Source organism: Procambarus clarkii, unplaced genomic scaffold (genome assembly GCF_040958095.1).
Source record: "Procambarus clarkii isolate CNS0578487 unplaced genomic scaffold, FALCON_Pclarkii_2.0 HiC_scaffold_186, whole genome shotgun sequence".
NCBI lineage: Eukaryota > Metazoa > Arthropoda > Malacostraca > Decapoda > Cambaridae > Procambarus > Procambarus clarkii.
In genome coordinates, this window is record NW_027189219.1 from 181231 (window position 1) to 206755 (window position 25525).

General features: G+C 38.5%; 1 protein-coding gene across 1 annotated transcript in view; it reads left to right on the top strand.

Moving 5' to 3' along the window:
- The first annotated feature begins 1019 nt into the window (after nucleotides 1-1019).
- LOC138361124 (mucin-2-like) overlaps nucleotides 1020-25525 on the top strand; it is a 41942-nt gene continuing 17436 nt past the window's right edge. Inside the window, exon 1 of the mRNA XM_069320564.1 lies at nucleotides 1020-1209. Coding sequence (XP_069176665.1) covers nucleotides 1020-1209 — 190 coding nt within the window. The remainder of the gene's footprint in view (nucleotides 1210-25525) is intronic.

Here is a 25525-nt window from a genome sequence, read left to right on the forward strand (position 1 = left end):
CACGACCGGACATAATGAGGTGATAGCCGAGGCTATTTGAACCACCCCACCGCCGGCACTCGGATAGTAATCTTGGGCATAGCATTTTACCAAATCACCTCATTCTTTGGGGCACACGTGAGGAACACAAATGCGAACAAGCCTGAATGGTCCCCATGGCAATATGCAACTGAAAACTCACACCCCAGAAGTGACTCGAACCCATACTCCCAGGAGCAACGCAACTGGTATGTACAAGACGCCTTAATCCACTTGACCATCACGACTGGACATAATGAGGTGATAGCCGAGGCTATTTGAACCACCCCACCGCCGGCACTCGGAAAGTAATCTTGGGCATAGCATTTTACCAAATCACCTCATTCTTTGGGGCACACGTGAGGAACACAAATGCGAACAAGCCTGAATGGTCCCCAGGACAATATGCAACTGATGAGGCTATCACCTCATTATGTCCGGTCGTGATGGTCAAGTGGATTAAGGCGTCTTGTACATACCAGTTGCGTTGCTCCTGGGAGTATGGATTCGAGTCACTTCTGGGGTGTGAGTTTTCAGTTGCATATTGTCCTGGGGCCCATTCAGGCTTGTTCACATATATATATATACATATATATATACATATATATATGTATATATATATATATATATATATATATATATATATATATATATATATATATATATATATATATATATATATATATATATATATATATATATATAATATATATAAAACGACTTGAAACTGCGTTTCAGTGATACCCAGACAACAGGCCGCTCCAAGCAACAAACTGAACAAACTGTTGGACCAAGCTCTTACAAGTGAAACCTAGTCTCGAGCTAGGCTTCGGAGAGTAGAAGAACTCCCAGAACCCTATCCATGTACATTCTCTAAGGACAGGACCATTTACTAGTCCTCCTGAAAGAAGTTCAGATTATGGGCATCTAAAGCTGTACCTAGACATGTGGTCTGTTAAATTATATCCTCTCTATCTTCAACAGGTTGTTAAGCTGCTGTCATGGGAACGCTGGGGAAGTTGGTGCTGGTGTGGGCGTTGGTTTGGGTGTGGGTGACACCCGAGGCCATCTATAAGCTGTACAACTACCCTGGCAACTGCTACCTCAACACACACAACTACTCTGCTCAGTCCATCATCCTGTGTGCTGTCTACTGCAACACACAACAATGTGTCTTCTTCAACTTCCTCAGTAAGTTATCACTTAATTTGACTCACGTAAGTGAACTCACTTAACTCTGCTCTCCTAACTAAACTTACTATCTCCGTGGGCTCATACAGGGAGGGAGATACACTGCCTCCCTCATTTCCAAGTCGCCCATGCAAAGTGATGAATGAGAATAAAACATGGTTATACACACCGATAAGAACATAAGAGTAAAAGTAACTGCAGAAGTCCTATTGCCCTGTACGATGCATCTCCTATTTATAACCACCTAATCCCACTCATATACATGTATAATCCACGTTTGAAAAAATCGATGGACCCCACTTCTACCATGTTACGCCATAATTGGTGCCATAAATCAACAACCCTTTTACCGAACCAGTATTTACTCATGTTTTTTCTAAATCTAAACTTATCCAATTTATACCCATTGTTTCGTGATCTGTCTTGTATTGATACTTTTAATACCATAGTAATTTCCCCTTTGTTATGCCCATTCATCTACTTGTACACCTCTATCATGTCACCCCTAATTCTTCGCCTTTCTACAGGATGTAATTTAAGCTTGGTTAATCTTTCTTCATATGACAAGTTTCTAATTTAGAGGATTAACTTAATTTTTTTTAGGGTCATTCTACGCTGGAGGCATTCTTGGGAATTTATAGCTGTTCTATAGTACGGCGACCAGAACTGAACTGCATAATCTAAATGAGGCCTAACCAGAGCAAGATGTAGCTGAAGAAAAACACCAGGTGTCTTGTTACTAAATCTTCGCCCAATAAATCCCAGTGTCCTATTAGCCTTATAACGAACCTTTATGCATTTATTTTTGGATTTTAAATTTTTACTAATCAAAACTCCCAGATCCCTTTCGCAATCTCAACACAATCTAGCTCGTATCTTGTAACTATCATCATTACCTATCCTCAAAACTTTACATTTGTCAGCATTAAACTGCAACTGCCAATCTTTTGAACTTTTCAAAACCCTATTAAGATCGACTTGAAGTGATAGTGAGACTTTTTCCATGTTTATTTCCCTCCCGATTTTTTAATAATTGGCAAATTTGCAAATATTGCTACTCAAACCTGAATCTAAATTTCACTGATGGTGTAAGCTGCTTCTTGCTCACTACATGTTACGGCCTTACTGAGCCAGTAACCATGTTTCTTATCTAAGTCACTGCTTATGGGCTTATTGCCTCTTCTACATTGATCCCACCTCAAGTAAATAGTAAGTTATCAAGAACTGGCAGTAGCAAGTAATTGTGAAGGAAAATTGGGTTAAACAATAGTAATCAGCACCCTCACCAATATAATATCTTCTATATAATCACTATATATACACATAAGTGCACTGCGAGTGTCACTTTCGCACAGTACACAAATGATAAATTGTCTATAAAAAATTGCAGTCTTCTTCTATCCCGGTGAGTCCACTTTATCTTCTATTATACGTCATCCACGGTCAATAGTCCTCACACCAGCGAGTTCATCCTACTCAACCCCACATGGCCCAGTCCTACACCCATAACGTCATGATGTCCAAAACACCCCCACTTCGTCTCTCCAGCATGTACTGGGATCTCTACCAACACCCTAACAGAAGTATCCAGCAACACGCTAGCAGAACTTCTCAACAGACGACCACTATTGTCGTCTTGTAACTCAACTTGGCCTATCCCGGGAACGTTGGTCCAATCAATAACACTTAATAGACAATACACTGTCTCTACCAACGGCAGCTACTTGTCTTCGCTGGAACAAATCAGGAGTTGTGGACTGCTTTGAGTGAACTGACTTCTAGTGCCACAGAGTCCTTCCTTATTACTTCTGTGAACATAAACCTTATTAGCAAGACAGTAAGTACACAAGGATAACAAAGGATGAAAGCCTTTCGTCGGGGAACATAAAATATGATTGGGTGCACACAATATATCGACGTCTCCCTCAACAGAGGGCATTGTCATCGACCCCCACCAAAATCAATTATGATCAGGAGCATTCCACAGAGGGCAGTGACCATGCCATACCTCTGCCAACCGATACATTGTCTTCGTCACGCCTAAAAGACTTGGAGTTGGAGTGCATTTCCATAGATGACATTGCTATCACCATTCCTCACTCAACAGGTGGCGTTGATGTCGCCATACTGCACGTTGCTAGATATATTTTAGTCTAGGTCTATAGTATACTGCCTGGATGGCCAGTAAAGTTATCCGTAAGGTAAGGTGAGGTCATATCGTTTTAATAAAACATGAGAGAGAGAGAGAGAAAGAGATAGAGATAGAGAGAAGAAGAAAAAGAAGAAGAAGAAGGAAAGAGAATAGGACAGAGAGAGAAAGAGAAAGAGAGAGAGAGAGAGAGAGAGAGAGAGAGAGAGAGAGAGAGAGAGAGAGAGAGAGAGAGAGAGAGAGAGAGAGAGAGAAGGAAAAGAGAGAGAAAAAAAATAAAGAGAGAAGAAGAGAAGAGAGAGAAGAGAAAGAGAAGAAGAGAGAGAGGGAGAAGAAGAAAAGAGAAAGAAGGGAAGGGAGAAGAAAAGAAAGAGACAGAAGAGAGAGATAAAAAGAAGAGAAAGAAAGAGAGAGGGAGAAGATAGAGACAGAGAAGAAGAAGGAGAAGAAGAAGAACGAAGAAAGTGGAAGGAGGGGGAGAGAGAGAGAGAGAGAGAGAGAGAGAGAGAGAGAGAGAGAGAGAGAGAGAGAGAGAGAGAGAGAGAGAGAGAGAGAGAGAGAGAGAGAGAGAGAGAGAGAGAGAGAGAATAGATAGGGGGGAGAGAGAGAGAAGATAGATAGGAAAGAGAGAGAGAGAGAAGATAGATAGGAGAGAGAGATAGGATATAGATAGGAGAGAGAGAGAGTGAAGTGCGAGTAAGAGAGAAGAGAGAGAAAGAGAGACAGAAAGAAGAAGGAGAAATAGAGAGAGAAAGAAAGAGAGGGAGAAGAAGAAGAAGAAAGGATAGAGAATAGGACAGAGAGAAAGAGAGAGAGAGAGAGAGAGAAGAAGAAGAATAAAGAAAAGAAAGAGAGAAGTGAGAGAGGAAATGAAGAGAGAAGAAGAGAAAAGAGAGAAGTGAAAGAGAAGAAGCGAGAGAGGAAATGAAGAGAGAAGAAGAGAAAAGAAAGAAGAGAAAGAGAAGAAGCGGGAGAGGGAGAAGAAGAAACGACAGAGAAGAGAATGAGAGAGAAAATAGAGATAAAAAGAAGAGAAAGAGAGAGAAGAAGAGAGAGAGAGAGAGAGAGGGAGAAGATAGAGACAGATAAGAAGAAGAAGGACAGAAAGAGAAAGAGATAGAGACGAAGAAAGTGAAAAGAGAGAGAGAGAGAAAGAGAGAGAGAGAGAGAGAAGATAGATAGGAGAGAGAGAGAGAGAGAAGATAGATTGGAGAGAGAGAGAGTGAAGTGCGAGAATGAGAGAAGAGAGAGAAAGAGAGACAGAAAGAAGAAGGAGAAATAGAGAGAAGAAGAAGAAAGGATAGAGAATAGGACAGAGAGAGAGAGAGAGAGAAGAAGAAGAAGAAGGAAAAGAGAGAGAAAAAGAAGTGAGAGAGGAAATAAAGAGAGAAGAGAAGGAGAAGAAGAGGGAGAGGGAGAAGAAGAAACGACAGAGAAGAGAAAGAGAGAGAAGATAGAGATAAAAAGAAGAGAAAGAGAGAAGAAGAAGAGAGAGAGAGGAAGAAGATAGAGACAGATAAGAAGAAGGACAGAGAGAGAAAGAGATAGAGACGAAGAAAGTGAAAAGAGAGAGAGAGAGACAGAGACAGAGTAGAGAAAAATAGAAATGAGAAAGAGAGAGAAAGAAGAGAGAGAGAGAGAAGGAGAGAGAGAGAGAGAGAGAGAGAGAGAGAGAGAGAGAGAGAGAGAGAGAGAGAGAGAGAGAGAGAGAGAGAGAGAGAGAGAGAGAGAGAGAGAGAGAGAGAGAGAGAGAGAGAGAGAGAGAGAAAAAAAAAGAAGACAGAGGGAAGATAGAGAGAGGAAAGAAGAAAAGATAGATGGAAAAGAGAGAGAAAGAAGATGGTGATAAAAAGACAACAGAGAGAGAAGAAGAGATAGAGAAAAAAAATAAAAGAGAGTAATAGAAGAGTAAGGGAGAAGGTATGGAAAAAAGAAGAGAGAGAGATAAGATAGACAAGAAGAAAAAAAGAGAAGCAGAAGAGAGAAAGAGAGAGAGAGAGAGAAGAAGGAGAGAGAAATAGAGGGTAAGGGAGAGAGAAAGATGAGAAGGAAAGAGAGAGAGAGACGAGAGAGAGAGAGAGAGAGAGGGGGAGAGAAAGAGGAGAGAGAAGTGAAAGAGAGAGAGAGAGAGAGAGAGAGAGAGAGAGAGAGAGAGAGAGAGAGAGAGAGAGAGAGAGAGAGAGAGAGAGAGAGAGAGACAGACAGACAGACAGAGAAGAAGGAGAAATAGAGAGAGAGAGAATGAGAGAGAACGAAGAAGAAGAAGAATTAAGAGAGAGGGAAGAAGAAGGACAGAGAGAGAGAGAGAGAGAGAGAGAGAGAGAGAGAGAGAGAGAGAGAGAGAGAGAGAGAGAGAGAGAGAGAGAGAGAGAGAGAGAGAGAGAGAAATAAAGAAGAAAGAGAGAGAAGAGAGAGTGAGAAAGAGGATGAAGGAAGATAGAGAAGAAGGAAAATAGAAGGAGAAGAAAATGAGAGAGAAGAGACATAAGAAGAAAAGGGAGAGAGAAGAAGAGAGAGAGAGTGACAGAGAGGAAAAAAGAAGAGGAAAGAAAAGAATGATGTAGTGATCTATTTCACTCATACGTAATGAAATAGATAGCTTTATCATTTCATAAGAAAAAAATTAGAAAAATATTTAAATACATGGAAAACTTGGTTTATGAGGCAAATCGGGCCTTGCATAGTAGGTCGAGTATGCAAATGAGACCGAGTAAATCAGTAAATCAGGCCGAGTATATATATATATATATATATATATATATATATATATATATATATATATATATATATATATATATATATATATGTCGTACCTATATATATAAATATATATATGTCGTACCTATATATATATATATATATATATATATATATATATATATATATATATATATATATATATATATATATGTCGTACCTAGTAGCCAGAACTCACTTCTCAGCCTACTATGCAAGGCCCGATTTGCCTAATAAGCTAAGTTTTCATGAATTAATTGTTTTTCGACTATCTAACCTACCTAACCTAACCTAACCTAACTTTTTCGGCTACCTAACCCAACCTAACCTATAAAGATAGGTTAGGTTAGGTTAGGTAGGGTTGGTTAGGTTCGGTCATATATCTACGTTAATTTTAACTCCAATAAAAAAAATTTATCTAATACATAATGAAATGGGTAACTTTATCATTTCATAAGAAAAAAATTAGAGAAAATATATTAATTCAGGAAAACTTGGCTTATTAGGCAAATCGGGCCTTGAATAGTAGGCCGAGACGTGCGTTCTGGCTACTAGGTACGACACATATATATATATATACATATATATATATATATATATATATATATATATATATATATATATGTCGTACCTAATAGCCAGAACGCACTTCTCAGCCTACTATTCAAGGCCCGATTTGCCTAATAAGCCAAGTTTTCATGAATTAATGTTTTTTCGTCTACCTAACCAACCTAACCTAACCTAACCTAGCTTTTTTTGGCTACCTAACCTAACCTTACCTATAAATATAGGTTAGGTTAGGTTAGGTAGGGTTGGTTAGGTTCGGTCATATATCTACGTTAATTTTAACTCCAATAAAAAAAAATTGACCTCATACATAGAGAAAAGGGTTGCTTTATCATTTCATAAGAAAAAAAATTATAGTAAATATATTAATTCAGGAAAACTTGGCTTATTAGGCAAATGGGGCCTTGAATAGTAGGCTGAGAAGTGAGTTCTGGCTACTAGGTACGACATATATATATATATATATATATATATATATATATATAATTGGCCTGTTATGTTGGACATTGTCTTCTGTGTTGGCATCGATATGTTCTTGTCTTGTCCTTACTCTCATGGTGGGTAGAGTAAATAGTTCCGTGATTTGGGTGTTCATGGTAGGTCGCTCTATTCTTATGTGAATTGCCTCAAGATTCTTGAGGCAAAATACAAATTCTTGAGGCAATTCACATAAGAATAGAGCGACCTACCATGAACACCCAAATCACGGATCTATTTACTCTACCCACCATGAGAGTAAGGACAAGACAAGAACATATCGATGCCAACACAGAATATATATATATATATATGTCGTACCTAGTAGCCAGAACTCACTTCTCAGCCTACTATTCAAGGCCCGATTTGCCTAATAAGCCAAGTTTTCATGAATTAATATATTTACTATAATTTTTTTCTTATGAAATGATAAAGCAACCCTTTTCTCTATGTATGAGGTCAATTTTTTTTTATTGGAGTTAAAATTAACGTAGATATATGACCGAACCTAACCAACCCTACCTAACCTAACCTAACCTATATTTATAGGTAAGGTTAGGTTAGGTAGCCAAAAAAAGCTAGGTTAGGTTAGGTTCGGTAGGTTAGGTAGACGAAAAAACATTAATTCATGAAAACTTGGCTTATTAGGCAAATCGGGCCTTGAATAGTAGGCTGAGAAGTGCGTTCTGGCTATTAGGTACGACATTATATATATATATATATATATATATATATATATGTCGTACCTAGTAGCCAGAACTCACTTCTCAGCCTACCATTCAAGGCCCGATTTGCCTAATAAGCCAAGTTTTCCTGAATAAATATATTTACTATAATTTTTTTCTTATGAAATGATAAAGCAACCCTTTTCTCTATGTATGAGGTCAATTTTTTTTGATTGGAGTTAAAATTAACGTAGATATATGACCGAACCTAACCAACCCTACCTAACCTAACCTAACCTATATTTATAGGTAAGGTTAGGTTAGGTAGCCAAAAAAAGCTAGGTTAGGTTAGGTTAGGTAGGTTAGGTAGACGAAAAAACATTAATTCATGAAAACTTGGCTTATTAGGCAAATCGGGCCTTGAATAGTAGGCTGAGAAGTGCGTTCTGGCTATTAGGTACGACATATATATATATATATATATATATATATATATATATGTCGTACCTAGTAGCCAGAACGCACTTCTCAGCCTACTATGTATGGCCCGATTTGCCTAATAAGCCAAGTTTTCCTGAATTAATATATTTTCTCTAATGTTTTTCTTATGAAATGATAAAGCTACCCATTTCAATATGTATGAGGTCAATGTTTTTTTTATTGGAGTTAAAATTAATGTAGATATATGGCCAAACCTAACCAACCCTACCTAACCTAACCTAACCTATCTTTATAGGTTAGGTTAGGTAGCCGACAAAGTTAGGTTAGGTTAGGTAGGTTAGGTTAGGTTAGGTAGGTTAGGTTGTCGAAAAACAATTAATTCATGAAAACTTGGCTTATTAGGCAAATCGGGCCTTGCATAGTAGGCTGAGAAGTGCGTTCTGGCTACTAGGTACGACATATATATATATATATATATATATATATATATGTCGTACCTAGTAGCCAGAACTCACTTCTCAGCCTACTATGCAAGGCCCGATTTGCCTAATAAACCAAGTTTTCATGAATTAATGTTTTTTCGTCGACCTAACCTACCTAACCTAACCTAACCTAGCTTTTTTTGGCTACCTAACCTAACCTTACCTATATATATAGGTTAGGTTAGGTTAGGCAGGGTTGGTTAGGTTCGGTCATATATCTACGTTAATTTTAACTCCAATAAAAAAAAATTGACCTCATACATAGTGAAAAGGGTAGCTTTATCATTTCATAAGAAAAAAATTATAGTAAATATATTAATTCAGGAAAACTTGGCTTATTAGGCAAATCGGGCCTTGAATAGTAGGCTGAGAAGTGAGTTCTGGCTACTAGGTACGACATATATATATATATATATATATATATATATATACATATATACAATGTATATATATATATATATATATGTATATATGTATATATATTGTGACGGTAACGCGTTGGTGTTCGGCTGTTTAAGGCTAGGGGTATGGCCTCGTCACATAGTTATAAAAAAAAATAGAAAAAACTGGAACTTCGTCTGTGGTAAGGTAAGGAGAAGACACACAAAACACAAGTAAACTTTAACAATGAAATTTTAATATCGTTAATTAAATCAAAACATGAATAAAATGCACAAACAAATTCTTATAATAAAATCAATCAAAATAATAAGAATAATTAGATGACACAATGAAAAGTTACGTTAAGGCAAAATAACAAGAAGTGCAATACAAAAGTAAATGGGAGGAGCTGGAATATTGGCTTAAAGCCACCACTTCTCTCAGTACACGCTAGCGTCTAGCCGGGAGGAGTGGTGACAACGAGAGCACTGAACATTCTGAAGTCCGAGGTTGGGGCGACCCCAGACATCAAGTAGTATGGGGGGGCGAGTGCAGGTGCAGCCAGACCGGCGACCAATCAGCGGAGCCGGCAGCGATCAACATGTAGTTTGGTGGTTTGGGTTCGAACAGGTGGCTGGCTGCATACGTTTTTGCTCACCCTGGCAAGCCTTGCTGGTGTTGTTGTCGTTGTTGGACATGTCTTCCATAGTCGTTTTATATAACCACAACGACGTAATTGTGGAGGGAAGAGCAGGCTCAATCTCTTGAAGGAGATTATCGTCACAACTCTCCCCCGAAGCCTGCGGTTCTGGAAGAAGTACGTCGTTATGTGGTGGAGTAATGGATGGAGTCGCTTCTACTTCATAAACTCTGGAGAGATCAGGGGCTAAGATGTTGTCAGACTCTTGGTATAGCGTGTCTCCAGGTTGAATTTCTGCAGTTAGCAAGCCCATAGTAGAAGACGTTGAGATGAGAAGGGGGCGTGCTGCAGGAGGTGTAGGGTGGTGTGGTCCGTGTTGATGGTGGACCGAGCACTTTTCAGGGGTGGAGTGAAGTGCTGAAGCTTCAGGATGAGGAAGAGTAGCTCCTTGCCAATTGTTCCGTCGTTCCTTGTAGCAGTAGTCGCTGACAGGTGTATTCTTCTCGCCTCGTTGCTGCATCACGACACCACCATCGTCGGTACCATTGGCGTCGACATGGAGGATGAAGGGCTTATCTGACGAGGTGAGAGTGGAATTAGAAGAGGGCATAGGAGCACGATTATTATCCTGAAAGCATTTGGGAAGATCATTAAGGATTTCGGAATTAAAAAGCGCCGACTCCTTGTCAGTGCTTTCGGGAGAAGCTGGGAAGGTCTCACTGTGGATGTAGGGTTCTGTGAATGTGGAATAGTTAATCAAGACAGTGGGAGGAGTACCATTATATTGCTTCAGGAGGTTGACGTGGCACAGCTGGGTCTTCCGCCGCCTATCTGGAGTCTCTATCACATAATTGTTATTATTCCTGCACTCTTTGACGCAGTAGGGTCCTGAAAACCTGTTTTGTAAAGGTGAACCTGGGATAGGAAAATAGGCAAGGACGAAGTCTCCCGGCTTGAATTTTCTTACTTTGCTGGTCTGGTCGTAATGAGTCTTCATTCTCACCTGGGCTTTCAATAGATTATCATGGGCAAAGCGGTGGACTCTCTCTAGAATGTGTTGAAGGTTTTGAAGAAACTGGGGCACATTCTGATGCTCACTGAAGGTGGCATCTCTGAGAGAGTCTTTGAAAGCCTTAAGGGGAGTACGGCACTTACGGCCGTAGAGCATCTCATAAGGAGATACTCCTAGGGACTCATTGGGGAGACTTCTGAAAATACACATTATTAGGTCAATCTGCTTATCCCAATCCTTTGAGGTTTCACTACAAAACTTTTTCAAGAGTGCTTTGATGGTCTGATGACTACGTTCAAGAGAACCCTGTGAAGCAGGATGATAGGGGCTGGACAATACCTGTTTGATGTTGAACTCCTCCAGTGTCCTTTTGAAGAGATCACTGGTGAAGTTGGTGCCACAGTCACTTTGAATCTCCCTGGGAAATCCGTATTGAGTGAAGATCTTCAATAGATGTTTGATAACCGTAGCAGCCGTGATGTTCTTCACTGGAACTGCTATGGGAAATCTGGTGGTAGGACACAGGATGGTTAGGATGTAGGCGTTACCTGAACTGGTCCGAGGTAAAGGACCAACACAGTCTATTATGAGTCTGTGGAAAGGTTCCGCAGGCACCTGTATGGGAATCAGTGGGGCTCTGGGAATGGAGACGTTCGGTTTGCCTGCCATCTGACATGTATGACACTGTTTTACGTATTGTTTGACGTTGTTTACCATACCTGGCCAGTAGTAGTCTTGACGAATCCCATGGTAAGTCTTGTTGAAGCCGTAGTGGGAGAATGCTCCGTGGGCCATGTGTAGAATAGTGGGCCGCAGGCTGGTGGGAATCACTAGTTGTTCGATGTTGGCCCAATCGTCCTCCTCCTTCAGTTTACTGGGTCTATATCTGCGGTAGAGCAAGTCGTTCTCTAGGAAGAACCCAGGAATACTGTCGGGTTGAGTCTCAGCCTGGAAAAACAATGGTGTTAAAGTAAGATCTTCCCTCTGCAACTTACGGAACTCCAACTTGGTCAGATGCGGGGGTAGTTTCTGAGGGTCTTGAGGGACAGCGGTAGCAGTAGAGTCAGCTGGCTGTGGACGTGCGGCTTGTGCACGGGTGGTCACGAGAACCGGAGGAGAAACTTCATCACTCTTGAACCTCTGCTGGAACATACTCAAGAATAGGATTTATTGGCACAGAGTTACACACCTGGGGTTTGTCCATGACGATCAGGTTGGTCGGTTGCAGGTCTTCTGCCAAGTCGTTGCCTAGGAGAAGTTGCACTCCAGGCATGGGAAAAGGCTTTTCCCTGACGGCGACTTGGACTTCTCTGTTCACGTAGGGACAATCCAGGTGGACTCTGGCGAGAGGGTATGGAGTGGTAGCAGTGAGGTCAGTGATGAAGACTGTTTCCCCGGTGTAGACTATGTTGGGCACAGCCGACTTCAAGATGATCGATTGTAGAGCCGCTGTGTCCCTCAAGATCTTCAATTTGAAACGTCCCTCCGGATTTGAACCGTTGGCAGAGACAGTTCCAGTATACAGGTGGTTACTGAAAAGAGAAAGATCATTAACATTAACACCAACATTCATCACAGGCTTACCGGACTTAGGAGGAGTTGGTTTGGGTCTTTGTTGGTCAGTGGTTCCCTTGTATTGAGACTTACCACACTTGTCTATGGTATGTCCATAGAGTCTACAATACTTGCAGTACAGTTGTGAACCAGCTTGATCGGGGCTCACCTTCTCGTAACTGTACCACGACTTCTTACTGGAGGATGGTTCAGGTGTCAGCCGGTGGATGAGGCTGTAAGTGTCAGCCGACTTAGCACACTTCAGGTAGTCGGTTTCTTCTTTATCTGCTAAGTAGAGGCGGACAGGAGGCGGCACACGTCTCAAGAATTCTTCAACAAGCATCAGGTTGACGAGTTCTGTAAAAGTAGAGACATGTGCTGCTTCCAGCCATTTCATGAAATACCTCCGTTTCGTGTTAGCAAACTCGAGGAAGGTAGTGGTACTTGCCTTCAGGTGGTCACGGAATTTCCTTCTATAACTTTCTGTGGAAAGTAGGTAGGCGTCCAACACTGCTTGTTTCAGAGTGTAGTAGTCATTCTCAGACGCCAAAGTACTGAGTGTGACTGCAGCTCTACCTGTAAGATGGACTCTGAGAAGTGTGGCCCATTGGTCGACAGGCCAACTGAGTTGATTAGCAAGGGTTTCAAAGGTGGTGAAAAACACATCAACTTCTGCTTCTACAAAGGATGGCATTAACTTACTTGCATGTGATATATTAAAACTGACGGGAAGATTGGCAGTAGCTTGCTGGCGTTGAGTGAAGTGTGAAGTTTCCAAGGCGATTTCACGTTGACGACACTCTAGAGCCAGAGTCGCTTGTTGTTTGTCATGTTCGCGTTGCATCTCCAACTCGCGTCGTTTGGTTTCAAGCTGTACTCGTTCCCGCTCCTGGAGTAGTGCAACCTCACGTTCCTGGAGGGCGAGTCCGCGTTCTTGTTCTTCCCTCCGTATGGCAGCAGCTCGTTCTTGTTGTTCGAGGGCTTCCCTTTGCTGCTCACGTTCAATCTTGGCCAGCTCTAGTTTGAGTTTCAGCGTTGCCAAATCAGTTTTATCTGCAATATAGTAAGTTTCATGAGTTTCAGAGTCTATCTTACCTTGCTCTAAATAGTAATCCAGCAACAGGTTGTGTAGGTCATTTTTGTTGGCTTGGTAGGGAACTTCTAGTTGATACTCATGTGCAAGAGTTTGTAATTCAGTCCTCTTGGCACGACTTAAAGTTCCTATTTCACCTGCTGGATTTGCACGGAAAGTTTGGAGACGAAACATGGTGAAATTAGCAAATAAAGGTACACGAATATTCAATAGTGAATGTCAGAAACAGGACAACGTGGCAACTGGTACCTATCCTGTGAGATCTTTAACAATTAAAGTTAAGTGAAAGATATTAAATGATTAAATTAAATCAAGGGCGCAGGAAATCTTGTACCCGGTACTCATGTAAGAGAATAAGGGCAAGAAAATCCTACTAACAAATGAAACAGAGTTTCGAAAACAAATGAAACAGTTAAATGCTTCAAAAGTAAAATTGGTAGTCCAAAGATGTAGGCATACCTTGCCAAGTCTCTATAGGACATAAAGCAAGTTTTTCCCACTGAATTTAATATGATACTTACAGAATTAGCGAACTTTTGTGCTCTGAAAAAATAACCTAATTCCCTACCGTTGTATGTATCATCATCTCTGACTGACGTGTAGGGGTGCGAGGTGTCAACTTGTGACGAGAACTGCTGCTGAGGTCCCAATTCAGCAACTAAAGTTCGAGCTAGAGGAACTATGGCCCTCTTTGTCCTCCTACAGTCAGATTGCAGAAGATTGGGTACTCTTGACCCGGGGCAGACCACAGTACCAGGGTACCAATATGATGATCTGTCAGAATGAGAAATATTCAAGGGACATAGATGGTAAACACGAGTAATAACAAGGAGGGAGAGATGACCAATTAAGAGTATGACTGCGGCCTACAGTCACCACGTAATCCAAAGTTGTCTCACCTTCACTATATGTTACTCTCGTAATGCACAATACACCGCACCTTATAAAAAATGAAATTGAATATGAAAAATAGTAAAGCTACGTTAACAAAGTTAAATACGCTTACCATAAATTACCACTTGGCACCAGTACCTGAGTGAAGCTCCTAGGACAGGCCCCCATATAACTTGTGACGGTAACGCGTTGGTGTTCGGCTGTTTAAGGCTAGGGGTATGGCCTCGTCACATAGTTATAAAAAAAAATAGAAAAAACTGGAACTTCGTCTGTGGTAAGGTAAGGAGAAGACACACAAAACACAAGTAAACTTTAACAATGAAATTTTAATTACGTTAATTAAATCAAAACATGAATAAAATGCACAAACAAATTCTTATAATAAAATCAATCAAAATAATAAGAATAATTAGATGACACAATGAAAAGTTACGTTAAGGCAAAATAACAAGAAGTGCAATACAAAAGTAAATGGGAGGAGCTGGAATATTGGCTTAAAGCCACCACTTCTCTCAGTACACGCTAGCGTCTAGCCGGGAGGAGTGGTGACAATGAGAGCACTGAACATTCTGAAGTCCGAGGTTGGGGCGACCCCAGACATCAAGTAGTATGGGGGGGCGAGTGCAGGTGCAGCCAGACCGGCGACCAATCAGCGGAGCCGGCAGCGATCAACATGTAGTTTGGTGGTTTGGGTTCGAACAGGTGGCTGGCTGCATACGTTTTTGCTCACCCTGGCAAGCCTTGCTGGTGTTGTTGTCGTTGTTGGACATGTCTTCCATAGTCGTTTTATATAACCACAACGACGTAATTGTGGAGGGAAGAGCAGGCTCAATCTCTTGAAGGAGATTATCGTCACAATATATATATATATATATATATATATATATATATATATATATATATATATATATATAAGTGACCGAGAAAGTATATATATTATTCGTGTTATATATTAAATATAACACGAATTTTCTCAATATTTCTTATGTTTCTTTTCACCGTCGATGACAATTGAAAAATCAATTCTCCAAAATTCATTTTTATTTCTAGTCTGACGCGACACATGAACGCGTTTCCTAATAACTTATTACATTTTCAAAGACTTTAGTTTACACACACACAACTATAACCTGCAAACACTACACTGAGTTTGTTGTTGTTGTTGTTATAGATTAAGCTACTCGGAACAAGTTCCAAGTAGCACGGGCTATGGTGAGCCTGTAACTTACCTAGCACAGGAGCGGGGCAAGAAGCACGAGCTAGGGTTAGCCTCGTGGACGGGAGATGTCTTCCCCACACAGAGTTTAAAACGATTTCATTTTATACCTGCATTTGGGTGAGGTGATATGTTACAACAGTTTTGGATGAGGTGAAAACAAACTTTCAACACAAGACAGAACACGAAACAATGGGTATAATATTGGTAAGTTAAAGGGAAGAATGGAAGTAACTGCAAAGGGCCTATTGGCCCATATTTCTTGATGCTTCTATATTGGAGCGAAGTCTTGAAGTGGGTAGAATATAGTTGTGCATTAATTGGCTGTTGATTGCTGGTGTTGACTTCTTAATGTGTAGTGCCTCGCAGATGTCAAGCCGCCTGCTATTGCTGTATCTATCGATGATTTCCGTGTTTTTTGTTAAGACTTCTCTGGTGATGGTCTGGTTGTGGGAAGAGATTATATGTTCCTTAATGGAGCCCTGTTGCTTATGCATCGTTAATCGCCTGGAAAGAGATGTTGTTGTCTTGCCTATATACTGTGTTCTTTGAAGCTTACAGTCCATTTGAAGGCATAGACGACATTGGTCTCTTTTAAAGCGTTCTGCTTTGAGCCTGGAGAGTTTCTCATGAGTAGATTGGCCGTTTTCTTGGTTTTATAGTAAATCGTCAATTGTATCTTCTGATTTTTGTCTGTAGGGATAACGTTTCTATTAACAATATCACTCAGGACCCTTTCCTCCGTTTTATGAGCTGTGGAAAAGAAGTTCCTGTAAAATAGTCTAATAGGGGGGGGGGTACATACTCACGAAATTAACTGTCTGGTAAACAAAACAGCTCAGTTCCAATGAAATTCAATGCAATTCACACAAAATTATTAAATCAAAATGAAAATAAATCAAAATCTATTAAAATTCCATTTATCAATGCAATCAGAAACATTGAAATGGAATTGTAACATATCTAGTATATCATGTGTATTGCTCCTTCATGCAACAGATGGCGCTGTTTTTCAAGAATAGCATAGTTTTACCTGTCACAGGTGTGGCATCTATACTTATACTTACGAAATAAAATAGTATGGTAAACAACACAGCTCAATTCCAAAACACTATCACACAAAATAATTCACTTAAAAATAAAATAAATTTAAATCTATGAAAATAAAATTTATCAATGCAATTGGAAATATTGAAATGGATTTTGTGACATTTAATATTGCGTACATGTTGCCATTATGAGCAACAGATGGTGCTGTATAACAAAAACGCATGTTTCTACCTGTCACAGGGGTAGCATCATTATAGTAGGTCTATTAAAAGATGCGCCTATTCGAATGCAACGTTGTGTTAAAATTTCAAAGCAATCGGTGAAGAGCTTTCAGAGATTACATCGTGTGTTATTCTTACGTCCAACAGATGGCGCTGTTTTTCAGAAAAAAACATGTTTTTCTCTGTCACAAGTGAGACATGTACATAGTACATAGGTAAAAAGACGCGCCTATTCGAATGCAACGTTGTATCAAAATTTCAGAGCAATCGGTAAAGAGGTTTCGAAGATTTCCCTCACATTAAAAACACATGAAAAACACAGTTTTTAAAAAAATACACGTTTTTCCCCGTCACAGACGTCACATTTATATAGTATGTATATAGAAACCCGCTCCGAGGCGAATGGGACGTTGTGTGAAAATTTCAAAGCAATCAGTGAAGAACTTTCGGAGATATAAAAATATATATTTTGAACAAACAAACATTTCTATTTTTATTTACATAGATATGTGTATATATATATATATATTTTATCGTGAAGGCTTGATTCCTTGCTGCTGGGTCGTGCACTTTAACATTAGTATATTTTGGTAGCAGTCTTTCCTGTAGACATATATTATTAAATATGACCGAAAAAGTAAGATTAATAATTCTAACACGAATTTTCTCAATCTTTCGTACATTACGCTTCACTGTTGGAGGTAAATCAAAAATCACTTCTCCAAAATTCATTTTTATTTCTAGTCTGACGCGACACGGGCGCGTTTCGTAAAACTTATTACATTTTCAAAGACTTCACAAATACACAACTGATTAGAACTTGCATTTCCCTGATTTTATATCTACATTTGAGTGAGGTGGGAAGGGTGATGTGGCATTACATTTGAGTGAGGTGGGAAGGGTGATGTGGCATTAACACAAGACAGAACACTAGGGGATATTAATAGGGTATTAAAAGTATCAACACAAGACAGAACAGAAACAATGGGTATTGAATAGAAGTGTTTGTAGAAAGCCTATTGGTCCATATTTCTTGATGCTTCTATATTGGAGCGGAGTCTTGAGGTGGGTAGAATATAGTTGTGCAATAATTGGCTGTTGATTGCTGGTGTTGACTTCTTGATGTGTAGTGCCTCGCAAACGTCAAGCCGCCTGCTATCGCTGTATCTATCGATGATTTCTGTGTTGTTTACTAGGATTTCTCTGGCGATGGTTTGGTTATGGGAAGAGATTATATGTTCCTTAATGGAGCCCTGTTGTTTATGCATCGTTAAACGCCTAGAAAGAGATGTTGTTGTCTTGCCTATATACTGGGTTTTTTGGAGCTTACAGTCCCCAAGTGGGCATTTGAAGGCATAGACGACGTTAGTCTCTTTTAAAGCGTTCTGTTTTGTGTCTGGAGAGTTTCTCATGAATAGGCTGGCCGTTTTTCTGGTTTTATAGTAAATCGTCAGTTGTATCCTCTGATTTTTGTCTGTAGGGATAACGTTTCTATTAACAATATCTTTCAGGACCCTTTTCTCTGTTTTATGAGCTGTGGAAAAGAAGTTCCTGTAAAATAGTCTAATAGGGGGTATAGGTGTTGTGTTAGTTGTCTCTTCGGAGGTTGCATGGCTTTTCACTTTCCTTCATCATAAGAAGGTAGCCGAAAACGTTAGGTTAGGTTAGATTAGGTAGGTTAGGTAGTCGAAAAAACTTTAATTCATGAAAACTAGGCTTATTAGGCAAATCTGGCCTTGCATAGTAGGCTGAGAAGTGAGTTCTGGCTACTAGGTACGACATATATATATATATATATATGTCGTACCTAGTAGCCAGAACGCACTTCTCAGCCTACTTTGCAAGGCCTAATTTGCCTAATAAGCCAAGTTTTCCTGAATTAATATATTTTTTCTATTTTTTTTCTTATGAAATGATAAAGCTACCCATTTCATAATGTATGAGATAAAAAAAAAATTATTGCAGTTAAAATTATCGTAGATATATGACCGAACCTATCCAACCCTACCTAACCTAACCTAACCTATCTTTATAGGTTAGGTTAGGTTAGGTAGCCAAAAAAGTTAGGTTAGGTTAGGTTAGGTAGGTTAGGTAGTCGAAAAACAATTAATTCGTGAAAACTTGGCTTATTAGGCAAATTGGGCCTTGCATAGTAGGCTGAGAAGTGAGTTCTGGCTACTAGGTACGACATATATATATATATATATATATATATATATATATATATATATATATATATATATGTCGTACCTAGTAGCCAGAACGTACTTCTCAGCCTACTATGCAAGGCCTGATTTGCCTAATAAGCCAAGTTTTCCTGAATTAATATATTTTCTCTACTTTTTTTCTTATGAAATGATAAACCTACCCAATTCATTATGTATGAGGTCAATTTTTTTTAATTGGAGTTAAAATTAACGTAGATATATGACGTTAAGGTATCTTTGGTAGTGACCTTCTTTTGTGTCTCGAGGTCGAATATGTCGTCCAACAGAATTTCCAACTCCACTTTCCGGGCCATCTCACTCGGTCTGGACATAACGTGACAGTTTATGCCCAGAATAAGGAGAGTGACTTGGTCCTCTGTGAGGTTAATTCCTGCAAGGTTCAGGAAGCCATCTCTTGGTCGTGGAATTGCGAATATGGAGGACCTATGGCAATTCCACGACCAAGAGATGGCTTCCTGAACCTTGCAGGAATTAACCTCACAGAGGACCAAGTCACTCTCCTTATTCTGGGCATAAACTGTCACGTTATGTCCAGACCGAGTGAGATGGCCCGGAAAGTGGAGTTGGAAATTCTGTTGGACGACATATTCGACCTCGAGACACAAAAGAAGGTCACTACCAAAGATACCTTACAAGCAGAACTTATTGCGGAAGGAGGAAAGAATCGAGGCAATTACAGAAGCACCATACTGTCCTCCGAGCTCAAAGCGGCAGCCAAAAGCCTTCGTGAGAACAAGAAGATAGTTGTCAGGAGAGGTGACAAGTCGCCAATATACGTCATTCTTAAAAAAGACGAATATCTGGCGAAAATGAACCTCATACTCTCTGACCAAACTAAATTCTAAAGGGTAACGAAGGACACTACAGCCGAATTGAAAGCAAAGGTCAACAAACTAATCGAAACTGTGAACGCCAAGAAATCAGGACTCCACCTGCCAAAGATTATTGGAGAATATAAACCTGGATATGCGTATGGAAATGTCAAGACACACAAGCCTGGAAACCCACTTCGGCCAATCATTAGCCAGATACCCACACCCACGTACAGACTAGCGAAGCGACTCAACGGCCTGCTGACTCCTTATGTCCCTTGCGCCTTCAGCCTGAAGTCGCCAAAGGAATTTGTTGACTTACTGCGGGGCACACGGGCCACAGGAATAAGAGCCTCGTTGGACATAGAATCGCTGTTCACCAACGTACCAGTGGACGAGACAATCGGGATGATAGCCGACAGAGTGTATCGTGATCCAGCCTGTACTCCTCTTGACATACCAGAAAATATCCTAAGGAAACTACTCCAAGCTTGTACTAAAGAGGCACCCTTCTTGAGCCCGGATGGGCACATGTATAAGCAAGTAGATGGGGTCGCCATGGGTTCTCCCCTAGGTGTCCTGTTTGCAAACTTCTACATGGGTACCATCGAGCAAAAAGTCTTAGTCGACATGAACTTGAAACCGACCATATACTGCAGGTATGTTGACGACATTTTTACACAGGTACCTGATGTCAGACATCTGCAGGAGCTGAAGGAGGCATTTGAGCGGAGTTCCGTGCTGCGTTTCACTTACGAGATGGCAAAGAATGGGAAGCTGCCCTTTCTAGATGTAACAGTCATGGAAAAGAGCGGAGGTTTCCACACTGCAGTCTACACTAAGGAAACGAACATAGGAATGTGTCTCAATGCCAACAGAGGGCACTTGTCTAGTGCCCTCGGGAAGTGGAGATATTTGAGGTGTATATATATCTCGAAGTCTCTACTTCTTTTGTAGGGTCTGATGGTATAGTGGGTTAAGGTGTACTAGTTATGGCAGCTACTGGAAGGTAGTTGTGCTTTCTGGGTTCGAGGCCCACTGGTGGGTGTTGTCCAAAGATTGTTAATCTTCACTTGTGGTTTATGCAAGTATAGGCTTATAGCATGGACACGAGTTCTCTCACATTGACAGTGGCTTGATGAAAAACGCAGAGTAACCTCTCACTTGTCTAGTGCCCTCGGGAAGTGGAGATATTTGAGGTGTCTGATGGTGTAGTGGGTTAAGGCGTACTAGTTATGGCAGCTACTGGAAGGTAGTTGTGCTTTCTGGGTTTGAGGCCCACTGGTGGGTGTTGTCCAAAGATTGTTAATCTTCACTTGTGGTTTATGCAAGTGTAGGCTTATATATATATATATATATATATATATATATATATATATATATATATATATATATATATATATATATATATATATATATATATATATGTATATATATATATATATATATATATATATATATATATATATATATACATATACATATATATACATATATATACATATATATATATACATTTATATATACATATATATATATATATATATATATATATATATATATATAAATATATATATATATATATATATATATATATATATATATATATATATATATATATATATAAATATATGTATATATATATGTATATATATATGTATATATATATGTATATATATGTATATATATATATATATATATATATATATATATATATATATGTATATATATATGTATATATATGTATATATATGTATATATATATATATATATATATATATATATATATATATACATATATATATATATATATATATATATATATATATATATATATATATATATATATATATATATATATATATATATATATATAAGCCTACACTTGCATAAACCACAAGTGAAGATTAACAATCTTTGGACAACACCCACCAGTGGGCCTCAAACCCAGAAAGCACAACTACCTTCCAGTAGCTGCCATAACTAAACTGCCATAACAGTAGTAGCTGCCATAACTATAAATATATATATATATATATATATATATATATATATATATATATATATATATATATATATATATATATATATATATATATATATATATATATTATTAAATATGACCGAAAAAGTTAGGTTAGGTTAGGTTAGGTTAGGTAGGGTTGGTTAGGTTCGGTCATATATCTACGTTAATTTTAACTCCAATAAAAAAAAATTGACCTCATACATAATGAAATGGGTAGCTTTATCATTTCATAAGAAAAAAATTAGAGAAAATATATTAATTCAGTAAAACTTGGCTTATTAGGCAAATCTGGCCTTGCATAGTAGGCTGAGAAGTGAGTTCTGGCTACTAGGTACGACATATATATATATATATATATGTCGTACCTAGTAGCCAGAACGCACTTCTACGCCTACTATGCAAGGCCCGATTTGCCTAATAAGCCAAGTTTTCATGAAATAATTGTTTTTCGACTACCTAACCTACCTAACCTAACCTAACCTAACTTTTTCGGCTACCAAACCTAACCTAACCTATAAAGATAGGTTAGGTTAGGTTAGGTAGGGTTGGTTAGGTTCGGTCATATATCTACGTTAATTTTAACTCCAATAAAAAAAAATTGACCTCATACATAATGAAATGGGTAGCTTTATCATTTCATAAGAAATTTTTCTTTTAAAATATATTATTTCAGTAAAACTTGGCTTATTAGGCAAATCGGTCCTTGCATAGTAGGCTGAGAAGTGCGTTCTGGCTACTAGGTACGACATATATATATATATATATATATATATATATATATATATATATATATGTCGTACCTAGTAGCCAGAACTCACTTTTTGGCCTACTATGCAAGGCCCGATTTGCCTAATAAGCCAAGTTTTCCTGAATTAATATATTTTTTCTAATTTTTTTCTTATGAAATGATAAAGCTACCAATTTCATTATGTATGAGGTCAATTTTTTCTTATTGGAGTTAAAATTAACGTAGATATATGACCGAACCTAACCAACCCTACCTAACCTAACCTAACCTATCTTTATAGGTTAGGTTTGGTTAGGTAGCTGAAAAAGTTAGGTTAGGTTAGGTTAGGTAGGTTAGGTAGTCGAAAAACAATTAATTCATGAAAACTTGGCTTATTAGGCAAATCGGGCCTTGCATAGTAGGCTGAGAAGTGCCTTCTGGCTACTAGGTACGACATATATATATATATATATATATATATATATATATATATATATGTCGTACCTAGTAGCCAGAACGCACTTCTCTGCCTACTATGCAAGGCCCGATTTGCCTAATAAGCCAAGTTTTCATGAATTAATTGTTTTTCGACTATCTAACCTACCTAACCTAACCTAACCTAACTTTTTCGGCTACCTAACCTAACCTAACCTATAAAGATAGGTTAGGTTAGGTTAGGTAGGGTTGGTTAGGTTCGGTCATATATCTACGTTAATTTTAACTCCAATAAAAAAAAATTGATCTCATACATAATGAAATGGGTAGCTTTATCATTTCATAAGAAAAAAATTAGAGAAAAAATATTAATTCAGGAAAACTTGGCTTATTAGGCAAATCGGGCCTTGCATAGTAGGCTGAGAAGTGCGTTCTGGCTACTAGGTACGACATATATATATATATATATATATATATATATATATGTCGTACCTAATAGCCAGAACGCACTTCTCAGCCTACTATTCAAGGCCCGATTTGCCTAATAAGCCAAGTTTTCATGAATTAATGTTTTTTCGTCTACCTAACCTACCTAACCTAACCTAACCTAGCTTTTTTTGGCTACCTAACCTAACCTTACCTATAAATATAGGTTAGGTTAGGTTAGGGAGGGTTGGTTAGGTTCGGTCATATATCTACGTTAATTTTAACTCCAATAAAAAAAAATTGACCTCATACATAGAGAAAAGGGTTGCTTTATCATTTCATAAGAAAAAAATTATAGTAAATATATTAATTCAGGAAAACTTGGCTTATTAGGCAAATCGGGCCTTGAATAGTAGGCTGAGAAGTGAGTTCTGGCTACTAGGTACGACATATATATATATATATATATATATATATATATATATATATATATATATATATATATATATATATATATATATATATATATATACGTAAATGTCACGTAAATACGGAGTAAATTACGGCCAAGTCATGTAAATACAGAGACCTTGAGCACCACTACAATTTTGTCCCCATTGCCTCAGAGACACTTGGTGCCTGGGGTAAAAGTGCTGCTAGCTTTTTGAAGGAGTTGGGGTCTAAGCTAATCGAAACAACTAGAGACCCTAGAGCTGCCAGTTTTCTTTTTCAGCGCCTTAGTGTGGCAATCTAGAGAGGAAATGCTCACTGCATCCATGGTTCCTGCCCGCCATCTGAGGAGCTGGAGGAGCTTTACAACTTGTGACAAGCAGCCTTGCACCCTGCATGTAATCAATATTGTAACTTTTTTTGTGTAATGACATTTTCAAATAAAGTTAGATAAATATACACACATACCAAAAGAATAGGGGTGGTAGGAGAAGAAAATATCAAAGTGTTCAGTGAGGATCCACACGGTCTTCTCTGAGTACTCTTTATTTTCTTCTCCGAGGCTATGGGTCCCTACACTTGCACCAGAGGTGGTACCCAAGAAAAAAAAAATATATATATATATATATATATATATATATATATATATATATATATATATATATATATGTATATATATATATGTATATACGGAAAAATCCACAGAAAAATGGAAAAGGAAGATGAACGTCAAATTCACCCGATCAAGGCCGTTATCAACATCAGGCTAAAATAAATCACAACGGGAGAGTGGAGGCTACCACTAGAGTCTAACCACCATCCCCTGAAAAAGAATTAACCAGAAAAAGATATTGATTAGCTTAGAATGGTCAGAAGGATTCGGGCGGTACGAAAAAAAGATGAAATAAAAAGCCTCATTGAACACACATAAAATATATGAATATAATATTGTTATGAGACATTGTAACTCTCCCTATCATAGCTTTTTCTTAAACTGTTGTGCAATATTGTAACTTAAAATTAGGTCAAGTTTGTACATACCAGTACTAACATTGAGAAGATTTGGACAATGACTGATTAAGGCAGTCGCAATCAAATTCCGTTCCACAAAGCCTTTGCAATTGGTAATGCTTATCGCCCCATCCCAATTAATCGTGTAATCACACGAACTTGTGTGTAGATACAAGGCATTAGATGTTTCGGCAGTTCTTATACTATAAGCATGTTGAGACATACGTAATTGTGAGGATTTTACTGTTTGTCCTAGATACACAGACTCACAATCATTGCAGGTAATCGAATGCACGCAACCTGCTGTACCAGGGGAGTTTTTTTTTTTATTAAATTGGACTTGATAGTATTATTAGTGAACACCAAGTTGATATTAAGGTTCTTAAAAAATGGAGAAAGTTTCTCAAGTCCCACCGCATAAGGTGCCACCAATGAGTTTCTAATTTCTAGTTTCGTTTTGGGACGTGATTATAAAATGTACGTTTAGCGTGCCCAAAACAAACAATCCAAACACATCTTAGGATATTGTAAACTCTTCCCAATTTCATATATTTTAGCAATCTCTTCATCAAAAAACTCAACGCTGCATACCTTTCAATGCTCGAAGAATCATTTCTGAAAAT